The sequence below is a fragment of the Sardina pilchardus genome, chromosome 3, assembly GCF_963854185.1.
Source record: "Sardina pilchardus chromosome 3, fSarPil1.1, whole genome shotgun sequence".
Lineage (NCBI taxonomy): Eukaryota > Metazoa > Chordata > Actinopteri > Clupeiformes > Clupeidae > Sardina > Sardina pilchardus.
Genome location: NC_084996.1, coordinates 6,726,163 through 6,742,759, shown reverse-complemented (window position 1 = coordinate 6,742,759; position 16,597 = coordinate 6,726,163). Strand labels below are relative to the sequence as shown.

At 41.9% G+C, this 16,597-nt stretch overlaps 2 protein-coding genes across 2 annotated transcripts; both read right to left on the bottom strand.

The window, feature by feature from the left end:
• Nucleotides 1-780: 780 nt before the first annotated feature.
• On the bottom strand, nt 781-3,010 carry mpst (mercaptopyruvate sulfurtransferase). Its single transcript, XM_062531581.1, has 2 exons — nt 2,404-3,010; nt 781-1,907 (listed from the first exon to the last, which is right to left on the bottom strand). Exons 1-2 carry the CDS (start codon nt 2,993-2,995, stop codon nt 1,609-1,611), a joined length of 891 nt encoding a protein of 296 aa, XP_062387565.1. The 5' UTR covers nt 2,996-3,010; the 3' UTR covers nt 781-1,608.
• Nucleotides 3,011-5,383: 2,373 nt separating this feature from the next.
• si:ch211-256m1.8 (uncharacterized) lies at nt 5,384-14,093 on the bottom strand. The gene is made up of 4 exons (XM_062531580.1): nt 13,963-14,093; nt 11,613-12,102; nt 10,381-10,779; nt 5,384-10,049 (listed from the first exon to the last, which is right to left on the bottom strand). The coding sequence occupies exons 2-4, from the start codon at nt 12,057-12,059 to the stop codon at nt 6,150-6,152; spliced, it is 4,746 nt and encodes a 1,581-aa protein (XP_062387564.1). The 5' UTR covers nt 12,060-12,102; nt 13,963-14,093; the 3' UTR covers nt 5,384-6,149.
• Nucleotides 14,094-16,597: the final 2,504 nt, after the last annotated feature.

Genomic DNA, 16,597 nt, shown 5'->3' with positions numbered 1-16,597 from the left:
ATCCACAATAAATATAACTATATAAAAGGAAATAATTTCAGGAGTAGTATTTCTTGACTTAAGCTGTTATGAAGTGGTACATTTGCAAAAAATACTGTACCTGTAGTATGCCTATATTTTGAAAGATTGGTTAAGCCAATTACATTTATTATAATAGAATCATAATGCCTGCACATTGGGTCACCCTGATGGTGTTTAGGGCACCCATACTAATTTAAGACAAGAGCATAATTTGGTGAACGTTGCTATTCAATTTAAAACATTTTACCGGTCATGAACATGCCTCGCTCATCATGGCCGTCACGGTGGCTACACTTCGTCGACCTCTCTTTAAATACACCGCCCCTTTTCGCGCTTCGTTCAAAATGTATCAGTAATTTGAGGTAATACCTTGCAAACTGTTATCGTCTGTTAAATAGCTTACAGCTACGTTGATATTAAGTAAAATAAGAAGCTCAGTCAACTGTGACCGATGACTATAAATCTGTCAGGCTTATTAAGGGACTCCTAAAATATCATTGAAACCGGATTGTACCGGTTTTCCATTGCGGCCTGGCTATGTCAGCAACTTTGATTCATCAGCATCTTGGTAGCCTATGCTTTTATTGCCCTTTACTTAACTTAAGGAATAGAATGGGATATGTTGAAACATATACTTGAAAGTTGGTTATTCTGTGAACCAAAGGCTGATTAATAGCTGGGTTTTTGGAGGTTATATCATCATGCTCTGACACATTGTCAGTTAATTTATAACATTTTAATAAAATAAACAAACACGTGTTCATTTGAAAATAGAGTGTCTTTATTATTATATTGTAATTACTTGGCAGAAATGTATACACTACAGCTTTGTAGTACTGTACACAGTGGTAATTTTATTATACACAAGGTTAAATCAGTATTCAAAAGTGCACTTTTACAGTTATTGATATTTTCACATAGACCTTCTCTACTCCAAAGCCTAAAACAGGGCTTATTCCATATGGCTAAATGTATCATATCCATCAACATGACATCATTTCTGAACATTCATTGTCTATTCACATATAGGCCTTCCAAGATTAGTGAATGGGAAAACAATTAGCCTACAAGGCAGGCATAGTTCTATGTATTGCCCAAATCCTTTTTAAAACATTGTAATTATAACTGTTTAACAAGGTAACTTAACTCTGAAAAAAAGATTTATGAGCATCAGATTAGGGACAATCAAAGGGTCAGTGTTTTTAACATGATCTGACCGAAGCAGATTATTCAGGGGTCCCTCAACAACAGTTTCTGCTGAAATAATAGACAGCCTCACCAGTCTCACACAGCACCTAAAAGGCATCTTCCTAATGCCACAACTCTAGTTCAATGACGAAGGTCGTGTATGCACAATGTAATAGTTATTCTGAACATCAGGTAGGTGGCGTACTGTAGAGTGCATCATCATAGATTGTGGGAACGCTCTGTGTAGCCTTGGCCATGTAATTTGAACTTCGCACTGAAGAAGTGTATGGCACTGATGTTGCAAACCTCTCTGATGCACTGTATTATACCCAACACTACAACACTTCAGAACCTACAGATATCATATGTATAGGTGCTCTTCAGACCACACCAGTGGCCTCACGCCTGTTTTCCTTTTCCCTCTGAGATGACGTGCTCCGGTGCTGCCCTGGCAAACCACTCTGACCAGGAGCCATCGTACAGGCTTACACCTGGATGGCCACACAGGTGCGCTGCCAGCGCAATGTGGCACGCTGTCACGCCCGAGCCACAAGTGACCCAAAAGGGCTTCTTCAGGTCCACTCCAGCCTGTTGGAACATCCGGGCCAGCTCCTCAGGGTCCTTCTCCAACCCCGCGGAATCCATGAAGTTAGGGAACGGCATGTTGATGGTGCCTGGGATGTGCCCTGGCTCGGTGGCTATATGACGGGGGAGAGAGAGGAATAAAGCGTGTGTGACAGAGGTGTGTGTGTGTGTGCAGAAGAGAGTAAAAAAGACAAATAGAGAGATGAACCAAGAGAGAAAAGATTACTGAGAGAGAGTGTGAGTATTGTCACTCATAGGCCTACAAAATGTTGTTTGTTTTGGTCTGATCTTTTATTTTCAACTAGGGGCTTTGTTTATTTTATGCTATTTTTATAGCCCAACTCAGCTTGGCAGCAGTAATATATCATCAGACTTCACAACCTGTTGTAAATTAATAACTGTTCCTTCCCACAACTGATAACCTATTAACCTGCAGCTACTGTTCTGAGAAAAAACAGATAAGCCTATGCAACCATATAGCATGCCCTGACCCTGAGTAATCTGGCAAAAAAATGTCTGCATTCAAATTGTCACTCAAACTGCATTTTCTGTCATGCCCATTTGTGTCATGTGAATTACAGCAACAACTGAACAGAACCGAATGCCTACTTGGTCTTGGCTCTGGTTCGATGCCACGAAATCTTCCATTAGCCCTTGCGTCAACGACTTGAAACTGTTTAGTTGATACATTTTGTAGGACGTCTTCGTAGGTCTTCACCCAAGAACTGTTGGTTGTAGTTGAACGAAAATCTGCTCGTTCCGGTTTGGAGTATTCTGAAGAAACGGGGTGACCCTCATTCAGCCAGTTTTTCATTCCCCCGTTTAGCACAGACACCGATTCGTGGCCAAAGAACCTAAACATCCACCAAACCCGTGGTGCTGCAAATCCCCCGAAGTCGCTGGTATCATAAACGATTACATGTGTGTCATTACTGATTCCTAAATTTCCAACGTATGCAGCAAACTCGGTCTCGGAAGGTAGCATGTGATCGGAGGTGGAAGTTTTATCGCAGCATTCGTCGATGTCGAAAATGGAGGCACCGGGTATATGCCTCTGGTTGAATTCTTCTAGAACATTACGATTCAATTTAGGGAGATACCAGGAGGAGTCGAGAATTCGGAGCTTTGGTCCCACTTGGTTGTTTTTAATTGCTTCGGCAAGCCACTTTGCAGCGACTAGTGCACGGACCTGGCCTGCCATGACTACTACTTACTTCACCCCTATGTTGGGTTGTTATTTAACCACCCCCTCTTGTGGTAGACGCACAAACTGCAAGTTCGCTAAGCAGAATGACACCATAACCAAAGTCTTTACTCATATAAGTGTCTCTGCCATAACTTCTCCAGAAATCAACTTTCCTTGATGTTTTTGGTATGTAGCCACCTTGCCTATCTCTTAATGCCTGGTTGATCATTGAAGACATGTTAAATCTGAAAAATAGGAGGGCTTGATTTTTTGTTGAAATGTGATTTTGATGTATATAAGTTGCCAGTGAAATTGTCAAATTTCTATAGACAGATTCTTTTGTTTTGGAGGATGATATTTACCCATAACTTTTCTCCTCATGGATCAACTTTATGGAATAATAGAGTAATCATTATAAATAGGAAGTCTCTTTTTAAGAAGGAATGGTTTGAAAAAGGCATTGTGTTTATAACGGACATATTGGATAGTAATGGGGAATTGCTGGATCATCTGTCCCTTAAAAATAAATATAACTTAAATTGCACCCAGCATGAATATAATAAGATTTGCAAGGCAATCCCCATACCACTGCTTAAAATGATCCAAAATACTTTAAGGTGTTCTAGTATTGAAACAGTTTTACCTGAACTGGTAATAAATTTGACTCCCATTACAGATAACAAATGTACTAACAGATTTATTGGCAATGTTTTAAAAAAATAGTTTGTTTCACCGCTTCAATAGAGCCTTATTTGTAGAAGCTGACAGTTCATCAGTATTGGAGAAGGCTTTTACTAAGTACATTAAATGGCCTGTCCCCCCCAAGGTTAAAGAAACTCATTTTAAAATTATTAATAAAATATATCCAGTTGGCGACTTTCTTAAAAAAAGATTTAAATTTGAGGTTGAACTATGTAATTTTTGTAGCTTATCAGATGATACATTAGAACACATGTTTTTCTCATGTTTTCCCTGCTTCCAGTATTTTTTGGATTAATGTTTACAAGTGGATATCTGTGAAGATTCATGACCTTCCGCCTTTTATGTCCACTGATGTACTTTTCTGTAATGTAAACACTTCCTTTTTTGATTTAATTAACATCATTATTATTATGGGTAAATATCATATACATTGTTGTAAATGGAGAAATACAAAACCCTCCTTTGTATGTTTCTTTAATGAGTTTAAAATGTTTCTATCGTCACTCCAAAAAGTTAGAAATAAGGTAGCCATGAAAGTGTCTTCAGACATGTTGAAATTATTGCTTTTGTGAATTATATATGGTCTATTTTATGTTATTTCTTTTATTATTTTTTTTTTATTAGGCTATTATTTGTATAGTTTCACTAATTATTACTTATGTATTATTTTCTTCCCCCTAGCGTCTTGTATGTCTTGATTGTCCTTATGTCTTTATGATTTTGAGTTGTATGTTGAAATTTCATTAATAAAAAAAAAAAAAAAAAAGACATGTTAAATCTGACATTCTGATGCTTTTGTTAGTCTTTTTGTTAGTCTTCCAAATCCTCTGATTCATGTGTGCAAATCACAAAATGGGAGGCTGGCTGCTTGTTACTGACTGAAGTGTCTGCCATCTTTTAGGATTAATAACAGATGACTGATAATGACACCACCTCGTCAGGTTCACCAAAGTAGATTATAACATTAAGGGAGTAGGCCTACAACATCTGATCTCATGCCATGTCATCAGCCCAGCCCTCAATTCTTGTAACAGCTCACTTTCAGTGAACCATATCACTGGAATTCTCCTAAACTCTGTCTGGCCCTCATGTGTTTGTGTTTGAGTATGTGTTTATTGATGAAAGAAGCCTCTTTTCTTTGTTAATGTGTCGTGCTACACTTACCTCAGAGACCCAGCTGTCGGTTGTCCTTGTGGTGGCCTGCTGGAACGAGCACCATATCACGCGGCCTGGGGAGTGGTGGCATGGCGTCCATCCTAATGTGTGTGTGCGTGTCATGGGGATACGCTTATCCTGTCAATGCGTGTCTTGTGTATCAGGTTATTTGGTGCTGGGTGTGGAGACCTGTGATAATTGGCATCTGGGGCTAACCTGACGCCTGATTCTGTTTGAGCATGGCATAGTGAATTCCCTGATTTGCTGAGGTAATTTACATGTTGTGACAAAACTCGGAATACATGAGTGACTGAGATAGGCCTAAGTCTTGTTGATGTTATTCTGTTTTATTTATTTTTAAGCAGGACATGCTGACTTTAGTTCCAGCTATCAAACTGTGTGTGCGTGTGCATGTGTGTTTGCGTATTTCTTATAAACATCAATTGTAGTTATTAATCAATAGCTGAATAAATCTAAAACTAACCCTTACTAAAAGGTAAAAAGAACATGAAATGTTTTGTTAATAATCTTTATTCATTGATATGTTTAAAAGCAATAACAATGTATAGTTTAGAAACTCAGTAGTTTATCAGCTGGTTCTGGAAAGAATTCATCTCTGCATTTTTTAGACTAATAATTGAATTATTACATCAAGTCACAATCAATTCATAGGTACATGATGATCCATCCACAAATCAGAAACAATGAAATGAAAAACTGTATGAAAAAACATGAATGGCAATACAGATACAATTAGTTAGATGGAAAAAAATCAAAAGCATAATAAAACATTACAATGTGTTTATGAAAAGCTTTTTATATGATATTTTGTGCTAAGATGCATGAGCATGCTCTAAATGATCAAACCGTATAAATCAGTTTTATAGCAGATCCACTTAAAATGCCTCCTAAACATTCTTTACGACAAACAATCAAATATCAAAAGGCTGAAACATCCCAACAATGCCTTAAAATGTGATTCTTTGATTCAAAAATATTTGTGTAAGTAGTAGTGTAATTGATGTCTCTTGACATCTCCATCTGTAATCAAAGTAACTCATGCTTTCTCAGTTGAAATATTTGGATGAATCCTCACCGGTTCACAGTAAGGCTGTACTGTACTGTACCTCATTTGAGAGTAATTGCTGAATATGTTATCAAAATAACTCCATTGGACCACAACAAATACCTGTTTATTTATAGAAGAGTATAGATGTGCAAAGTCATTATGGTCATGATTCATGTATGAAATGACTATTGTATCACTCATGTTGTCCACAAATTCTATCTGATTTCTGAGTGGGGATAATATTTAAGGCATGTATTTCTTGGCTTTCATTCGTGGTATGATGTGCATGTCTCTGACATCATTATGCTGAAGGAGCCAACATAAGTAGCGCTCTGTGCCCATGCCCCACCCACTGGTGCGTAAGGGGACGACCTGCCGGATGTTAATGTACCATTTGTATGATTCATCGGGAACAGCGTGGTGCCTCAAGGCCTCTTGCACTGTCTCTGGGTTAGGGTGGCGCTCTCCTAGGCCTACAGTCTCACCCAATCCCAGCAGCAGATCGGCAGCCTTGGCTTTAGATCGGCCCGAGCCTTCTACATATGCCTGATAGAATGGCACTCCAAGGTGATCCATTTCTGTCAGCCAAACGACACCACCGTACTTCTCGATCAAGACCCGTTCACCTTTCCGAGTGAGCTTTCTGCCAAACTGAGGCTGGCCCTCTTGAACCCACTCCAGACAGTCTGGGGAGGGCATCATAGGGATGGCTTGTTCCAAGGTGACCCTTGGGAGGGGTTTCCCCCCTTCAAGCTTTTTCAGTAGGTCCTCTGCATGGGACAGAGAACCAGCTGTGCTCAGGATGATCTGAGAGTGTTTCTTCAGCATTTGTTGGGTTATGTGGGCCACAAAGCTCTCAGCCACAGATATAGCGGCATCCATATCGCCCAGAAGTTCACATTCAATGTGGTAGAACTGGTTCAGATGTGTGGCATCAGGATCTTCTCCCCGGAAACTGGGTGAGACGTAGTAGGCTCCGGGTAGACCTTCCTGGAACCGCAGGAAATATTCAAGGACAAACTGCATGGAGTCAGCCAAGTAGACATCTTGTCCCAGCATGTTGACAAACACAGGCTCTGAGTCGGACCCAAGACCCATTGGGGATGAGATAGTGTCAGTGGTGATGGGGGTCAAAGCATACGCATAATGACAGATGTTATGAAAATACTCAACGGTGCTGTGGAAGAGGGTGCTCTGGATCTGGAATAGATTTCTGTACCATTGATTGGTAATCGCTAATGTGGCATGGCTTTGAGGATCCTCCCATAACTTTGGGGCTTTGTTCTGAGTGATCTGAGTGTGGACCTTTTTGAGTTCTTCTGGTGATGCGGGTGGGCCATTGGCCGAGGTGACAAACCCTGGGTAGGTTTGAGAAAACTGTGGTGGCACAGCAGTGACCTCTGGGCAGGATGAAGCCACTAAGGGAATCAACTTTGCATGGGCATAATCAATTTCAAAGCCCTCGAAAATGAGAGCCACTCCCCGGGCCCTCATACCTTCCTGCAAGAGCTGTGCAACTTTTCGGGCGGCAAGGATGAGGGCTGTGTAGTCTGCTTCTTCTAGGCGGAAGATGTCACTGGAAAGCGGTTTGCGTGGCACCAGAACTGTGAGTCCAGGTGTGTTGGGGAAGGGAGTTAGAAAGGCTACATGACTGTTGTCCTCCCACACCCGCCACTGTTTCTCTTTGCCGCGTACAATTCGGGAGAAAAGATTGTTGTGTGATTTGTCTCCCAGGAAGTCATAGCAGGATGGAGCATTAGGTGTTGGAAGCTTAGCTCGTATTTTTGCTTGGATGCTGTCAAGGTAAGCATCTTTACAACGTGGGCCACTCTTAGAGCTGCAGTAGCCTGGATCATTGGGGTTAAACTCTTCTTCCCCAGCAAGGTGTGGTCTCCAGCTAGGTTCCAGGCCATGCAGAGGCAGCACTTTGATCTGGACAGGCTGGTCTTCCTGGGGATGCACCACAAGTGCACAACGGTGAACGCCAAGTCGTTCACAAAGCAGATTTGAAACTCTTCGGGCCCCCAGTAGCATCGTCATGAAGTCTTGCACAGTAAGCTGGAAAATGCTACAAGGACCACTGAAAGATTTGCGGGTTAGTATAGTGGCCCCGGGAGTCCATGGGTCAGGTTGTAAGTACGCAACTAATTCATCAGTCTCCCAGATTGTGTTGGAGAAGATGATTGCTGGTTTGAAGACTTCTGCACGAATTGTGTTGTTGATCATTGATGCGACAAACATGACAGCTGCATTTGTCTCGATCACAGCTTGGCCTTTGTGATCCACTGCAATGATTCCAGCCTGGCAGCCTTTGAGGTTCTCAGAGATCACCTCCCGACAGGCCTGTTGGAGTGTGTAGCCTTTGTGACTGTAGAGACTAGCAACTCTTTGAGCAACGGTTTGCCTGAGGAAAACATCACCATCACCCGAACATGTCACTGCCACTTTCTCGTCAGCGTATACTCCTGCACCCATCACGGCAGTGTCGCCCACTCTGCCTTTCCATTTCCCTACAAGTCCACCAGTTGAGGTTGCAGCTGCCAGTTTACCCCACCTATCCAGAGCCACTGCGCCAACAGTTTGTGGGTGATTGTTTTTGGTGGACTGGATACTGTTGAGTTTGGCATCCAACTCTCTGCGGCGCACATCGGTGTCGAAGTACTCAGCTCCCACTGGCTTGTCTTTCTGTGGTAATCCCTGTAGAAACTCTTCAGCCCCATCCCCAACCAGGAGAGAGTGCACACTTTTCTCCATGACTTGTCTGGCTGCCTTCACTGGATTTTTCACACTACGCAAACAGGCCACTGATCCTGAGTTGCTGCCGTTACCATCCACTATGGAAGCCTCTAGCTCATGTTGGCCATCTTTGTTGTAGACGGCACCTTTGCCAGCATTAAAGAGAAAGCAGTCTTCCAGGGCTACCACACTCCTCTCCACTGCATCTAAGCTGCTCCCTCCATTTTTCAGTACTTGTGCCCCAAGGCTTAGGGCAGTTTCCAGGGCAAACTCAAGGACCTCCACCACCTTTTGGTTCAATGACACATCTTCACCAGCTCCACCATGAATCACCAATGTGAAATCTGGTTTCATCTCCAATGATTGTGGTGGTTTACTGCACACATTAGGACTTCTGTGAATTTTAGCTTCAGTGTTTCCATTCATTCTGAACTCATCTTTCCCCTGCAGAATACACTCAAGTGCTCCCATCTGCCCAGCAACAGCATATCTAAGTGCCAGGAGCATAATTAGCTTCAGTGTCACTTGCAGGTTTGTGTGAAGTTTGTCCAATATACCTGCAAAGCTGCCTTTTCCATTCAGGACAATACGAACCCGGTCTTTTCTTCCAAGGTAGGTGACCGCTAGCTGGTCACGAGCATACACATTTCCAACTGCGCATTCCACACCTTCCATCAGGTCTTTTCCTGTGAGGTACACAGAGGGACATCCAAAAGGATCCAGAAACTTTTTCAAGGGATTGTTTGGGGACATGGAATGACGCAAGACTGCCAAGTGAGGCCCCACACCTTGTCCAATCTTTGTGGCTTTAATCAGATTTTTGTGCTCGAAAAGTGCTAAATGGAACAAGCCTATGAGTTCCTTGGTGTACCGAGGATTCCCATCTGGACCAATGCAGGTAGCAAGTGTGCTAATTAACTGCCGAGATCTGGACGTAAGGGAGTATGTGGGATCACAGCGACCATGTTTGAAATGGCGCATGTGTGTGGGAGTGACAAGGATGTGTTTTGCAGCTGATTCCCCAAGCGTTTGTCTCAAGGCTAGCTGCAGGGAAAAGTTAACCCAAGCATCATAAACCCCTCGTTGGCTCCTCAGGATGGTGAAAACATCGGGATAAGACGACATTTCAAAAGTGAGAATAGGGTGGGTTTCTGGGGTAGATATTTCAACAGGTTGACTTGGTATGGCTATACCTTCCAATTGAAATGTTAATGGTTTGGGTTTTGTCAAGCTAGTGTCAAGAGCTACAGATTTATTCTCTGTCGGGGCATGGATCAAGTTTCTATTCTGTGACTCTGACAGATAAAAGACACTTTCAGCCACAAGCCCAGCAACCATTCCATCCACTGCACTATGTTCAAACACCAAGCCTGCTGCACTGTCTTTGAACACCACCATGTTAACCACCTGTAAAGAAGAAAAGAGTTTTTTACCCTAAAATAATTTTCTTTAGTTCACTTGATCAAGACTTTAATTGCACCCGCCGTCAAATCTGACTATCACTGTGCGCCTATGATACAACCCAAAATTTGATTCAATATCAAATACAGTGTCACTGAAGGAATATTCTATGATTACTCATCTAAACAGAATCCAAACTTGAGCATTCTAATCAATTAGCAAATCAACAAGGCATCCTCCAGGTAACAAGATAATTGCTTTATTTTAAGCCCTCTCTGTCTCCTCCTGTTAAATGTTTTTTTCTCTCTCTTTTTTTTAAGGGGAATCGTTTACCAACCTTGTCGTAATACCTCAAGCAGTTCCAACCTCTTCCCCCAAGTCGGATAGCATTGAGGGTGCTTGCCACGTCAGATGGTGCTGGTCCATCCTCCAGGGAGACAGCCAGGATGGCACTCTCCATGAGGTCCAGGGATGCTGCAGTGGGCCCTCCCCTCTTCAGGATCTTTTCCCTCGCGCCATGCCAGTCTCTACGGGGCAGCGCTGAGAGGGCACAGATGGGCGAGGCGTCCTGCTCTGTGCCAGCAGCAGGCAGGTTACTGATGTGCTCCATTTGATCGTATATGTCCCCGAGAGACAAGGCTGTGAAAGGACCCTCTGCACTGGGCCTGTGCAGGATCTGTATGGGAAACGCTCCGGCTCGGCTGGTGAGGATGGCATGAACACTGTTTGGGTAGAGCTGGAATGGAAAAGACAAGCTCAGTTCTGAATTACTGTATATCCACTTAGTGCTAAAAGTAGCTAAAAGTTGTACATCAGGTTGGGAAAACAACCCTTAAATCCGCTGTAAGCAGTATTTGAGCCCAACTAGCCAATCAAATTATACTCCACTCCCTGCGCTCCTGAAGTAATGTGTTGATAGACTGGAATAGAGTGCATGGCTTGATCTGAGCAACTTTGTTTCACATGTACAGAGCCAGGACTGTGTGTATACACATCACAATAGTTCTTTTGAGCGCACACACACACACACACACACAAACACAGACACACACACACAGTTCAGACAGACAAGAGGAGCAACAGAAAGTGTATTAGGTTAGAATTGCTGACTGCTCCTTCTAGTAAACATATCTTATCAGAAGGCATATCGGTGTATTACAAAATAATAACTGAATTGCAGAAATTATTTTTGTGTTGAAGATTAATGCTAATAGAGATGCTAATATGCTGTTGATAATCTTTAAAACAATGAAAGGAGGCTGAACATCCTTACCAGTGTTATATGATATCTGGTAATTAAGTGCACATGATTTTCCAGTCTTTCTCTCTGTCTGTCGCTGACTCAGCCGGTCACTCAGTCTATCTCCTTTATAAGCAATACCATGCAGTGAACATTGCAGTCTCTCCCCATCCTCTTTTAACCCTTATGCTCATCTAGTTCTAGTTAATCAAAATGACACTTCAAATCAAATCGAATCTCATCTTAACCCAATGTGAATATTAAAGTCTGTTTCCCCCTCCTGTTATGCAAATGAGTATACGTTCATGTCTCCTCTCACCAAAGCTCACCTTAATTTCATCCTGCTTCTTTCCAGGAAGTCGGCTGGCAGCAAACACTTCTGACTGCTGTGTGCGTTCCATTGGCACATCTCCCTCGACCAGCCAGGGTTCACTGTAGAGCTTTGCCATGGCCCACATCAGTGCAGCGGCCCTCCCCAGTTGAGAGTCATCCTTCCAGGCCTTTGACTGTGGCAGGACTGTGGGGATGGCAGTGGAAGTGGGCAGCGCATCGCCACAGGACAGCAGACGGCTTTTGAACTGCTCTGTCACCCAGTTTTCGCAACCCGAACCCGCTTCGGACAGCTTCCTCTGGGCCTCCAGGAGGATCTCTCTCTGCTGGGAGAGGGCATTTTTGTACTGCATGTACAGGTCAGGGCTCAGGGTGAGTTGGAGGACCCGGCCTGCTTCCTGCAAAGTTATGTCAAGGTCTGGTATGGGGTAGTCATGTAGCGCCATCCTGTGGAGAGGAGGACCTAAGACACCAACCAAACAAAGTTACCTGGAAAGAGAGGCATAGTGTGTCAATAGATAGATAGATAGATAGATACTTTATTGATCCCCAAGGGGAAATTCAATAACAGGATGTCCAAGGTTATAACATTGTATTGTTTGCCTGCTACTTTGAAAATCACGTTGATTTATGTGGTGTATGGTTCTACTGTAAGTTTATGTTATGTTTATATGACTAAACATAGAAACAAATTATATCAAGAAGAAAAACAAACTTAACACAGCTCACATGGTAGTGCAGCCTGTAGCTTATTTAGTTTGAAAAGCAACTTACATAATGTGTGTCTTCCTACAGTATGCGCATATGTGCTCATGCCCAATTGAATTGAACCACAAACAAGTTATGTAACATCAAAGTTGTCACAGCTCTACTCTTTACCAGCAAGAGTATACAGTCCCTTGAATACCAAACCAATATGTCACTTTAGTGTCACAATATATATAAGGCCATCAGAAAAGTATGGGAGAAAGAAACTGGACACACATTTACAGTTCTGCAGTTCAGTTATCTCACAAGTGACATGGGGAACATATTATTCAATCATCAACCAGACCATAATAATCCCATTAAGAGTGTTCTCTCGTGCTGCACGAGTTTCTGCACTTTATTGTTGTGGCTTAAATTCAATCACTTCATTACTGTCCTCTAGAAGAAAAGTCTGTCAAGGCTAACAACAGATCCATTGTCACACAACGGGAGCTACACTGGTGAAATGCCCGCAAGTTCTATCCCAGGAATTTTCTATAGTGAAATATCTCAAAGGTTATTTGCTGTTACGATAAACTATTATGTGCCCTGACCCACGTGACTTCTGAGGTTGGCGTCAGTCCTGATTGTTTCCCTCCTCTCTCCCCATCCTACGATGACTATAGAATGGTTGTTTGCATTCTGTTGTCATGGGAACATGTCTCATGGTGCGTGACTGAGTGGTATAATTTGATTTTAGCTGATTGGTTGAGGCTTCTGTTAATACTTGCTCTTAGCCTTTTCTTTTCTTTCTCAAGCACTCACCACCAGACCAGGTTCAGGTTCAAGCTAGGTGACAACTGACTAGTTTTGTGTATCCTATAATTACACTGCTTATTCAATAACATTTTCAACACTTATCTTCACACGCCAAAAAAAGTTATCAGCAAACTTACGTTCACACACAATCACATCAGAGTTCAGGCAAAAAGTCACAGTCAGTCTTGTCAGATTCTGCCTTCAGACATAGCCCACATTTACTGTATATTTGTACAGAAATATACCAAACAATGCAAAAATGTATAACAAATTGCAGGAAAAAACGTGATCACTGAAATAAGTTAATTCCATTTTCAATAGGCTACAGCCACAATCTTAATGTATTGTTTTTCAGATTCTGAAAATCAATATGACCTAAGAAAATATAAAGGTCTCCAGTCCAAACTATATATATATTAAAAAAAAAAAAAAAAAACATAATTCAGGGCTCAAATAGATGAAGTCTCATGAATTATAGTGTTTAATGATATTCAACCAGCCACGAGCAACAAGTTTCAAAAGAAGGATGACTAGGTGAGCAACAACAACCAAATAGCACATCCACTGAATCATCCAGGTCCATCCACCTCAGTTACGCTATTAACAATCCAAAGTATATTTTCAGTCTTACTGGAGCACATGATGACATGTGTCTACAGACACAGGACATTTTCTCAATAGTTTATTTACAAAACCCACACAAAATCCATGCCCTGCTCATAAAACTTGGAAAGTATCTACAAACTTCCACACATTGCACCTAAGGTGTGTAGATGTATTCTAGATATCATCCACCTGAATAAAAGATTAGATATTTAAGAATATAACCAAGTATTGTCTTACCTCAGTCCTTCGCTTGCTCAAAAATAAATGGCAGCACAACGGAGAGCTGGTCACTGCACAACAAGATATGTTGCATCCAACACAAGGGATAGTAGTAATAGGTACCTAGTGACTTCAATTAAGGAATTCAATTTCCTGTCTTGGGGCAGTTGGGTACGCTCTAAAAATTCCGTCTTCAGTGGAACTGGAGAGGGTATTTTTGAAGTGACTTGTGTTTTTGAAGTGTGCATGTGTTTTTTTTTTGGGGGGGGGGGTTGTGTCACTTATGATGGCTGCGGTCAAGCATCACACTTCATGAGTTATAGTGGGGAAGTTAGATAAAGGGAACTTGCCATTTTATTATGACCTATATATAGTGAACAGTGGAAGTGAGTATGAACAATAGGGAGTTCATCATGTACACAGAAAGAGGGTCTTAAAGATCATGAAAGAGCTCTATACACTGTAAAGAAATGTGTGTGTGTGAGACAGAAATCTAGACGCCCCGCACAGATGCGGTGCTGTCAGTGACATTTTCAGTTTAAAACAAAAAGTTACTCAAAGTAACCTATCCTGTTTTTTCCCTTAAAAACATTTATTTCTGTATCTTTGTTGAAAATGTACAAAATTAAATCAATAAGTAGGCTAAGTAGGCCTAGATCCAGTAAAATATTTCCTTCAGATGAACAAACGGGACATTAAGTCTGATTGCTCATTCTGTAGCTCTGATAAAAGTGTGTCACGTTTTGGAACTGTTCACAATCACATAGGCCTAGCCTAGGCCTTCTGTAGGCTACATGTCTGATTAGGCATTTATACAAAGTTTATTCGTGAACACAGAATTTTAGATTTTTCATTTTGTTTTAAGGTTGTTTTCTTTGGCACTTTTGATATTGAGGTAGATTATGAAGGTTAATGCATTGTGAATATTTTATTTGTATTGACTGAATCACATCCACAATAGCAAATTATTTTATGATTGAGTTTGACAGAAGGCCTTCTAGCACTGTAGTGTAGGGAACTTTAGAAACATTATTGTTAAAAAGGTGTGGGCTTTTTTCCCTTCCTGTATGTATGTAGGCTACCTGTTGCAGGCCTACCCCTGTACAATGTGAGTGTATTGTAGCCTATTACATTAGGCGCAGATCAGATCTGGCTGAACGAAATGCGTGCTGGACCTTTGCACAAAATGTAAACAACATGCAAGTAGCCTACCCTACAGCATACATCACGTTCAGCCAGATCTGCGCAGCGCTAAATGAAGTCGAATGTGTCAAAAAAAACACCGGATGTGATCTGTGCTCTGCGAAAATCAGGCCGCCATCATCTTCCGGTCTGAGTCTTCTTATGACCCCGGTGTGAGAGAGAGCCTTATTTCTGTGGAACATAACTGTGCAAGGACATTTTCTTTAAGTTGTTCCTTAAACGTACGTATCTGTATGTGTACGATTGCATCTGCAGAACTGTAATGTCTTAAATCTGGTGGTTGGTGTATGTATATTCATTTAAAGTTGAGGTCACTGATGATGCTACGAATGTAGCTTTCAGCTAATGTTAGCTGACCAACGTCAACGCTGGTCATCGCCAGCCTTGACTAACCAACTGTAGCTGTATTTTCTTTATTTGAACACCAGTGTTCGTTGGTCACCTCACATTAGCTAGTAGTAGTTGTTATTTACAATCTATAAATACACAGTCTATGGCAGCATGATAAATCAGAATACACCGCAAGCCAATTCGCATAGCTGCGTATGCTCTGTCAGACACAGGAGTCAGAAAATTCTGATTATGGAGACGCTAACAGTAGTTTGTTTTCAAGCTTACGTGTTAGCAGTAGCTGAGTAATTTCTGAATAACATTAACTTGTTCGTTGCGGTTATCCTCTGTCTCCTCTGGTAACGTTAGTCATGTCTGTCACTGGCACGTCTTGACGTTTCTCAGTCAGTTGCTGGGCCTAACATCTTGAAGTCCAAGATTGATCATTAGTTTGCTTTTTCGAGTTGTTGCAAAACTGAGGCTACTGATAGCTGGGTTATGTCATCTGTCAATCCAAGTCTTTCTTTCATCATGGCAGTTTGCTGTTCTGGTGTAATTTGATGGGGCACTTTGGCTGTGTTGTTAAAAGTTATTTGTATCACTGATGAAACCACAGAAATATCTGCAGAGTCCAAGAATTTATGGCATTCATGTATTCACGTTTTTGACAGAGTGAATAACCATGCCTGTAATCTGTCAGCAGTCAGCCTTATATGAAATCTTAATTTCACATGTAGTCATCCACCTTTCAATTGAAATGGATTGGATAAGTCATTGTGGGGCTTTTGTGTGTCCAGTATGGCTTAGGCTAATGATGTGACCTATGACTTCCTTTAGCGCGCTCTAAAGTTTTAGTCTTTGATTCTATTTTATTGTCATATTTATCAAAACATTTGAGACGATTTCTCTTTGCCAGATATGTAGGCTTCATCTCAACTGTCTCCAATCATCATTTGCGTTCTCTCACCCCCTCCTCTCTCCCTGTCTCCCTTCATCTGTGCATCAGGGGCCTGAGCGTGTGTGTGTCTGTGGGCCGTGCCATAGCGTTGTCCCTGATGGGCGGCTGGTCTCGAAGTGCCGTGCTGGAGCTGTACAGAGCGCTGCTGCGTGCAGGGCGCCA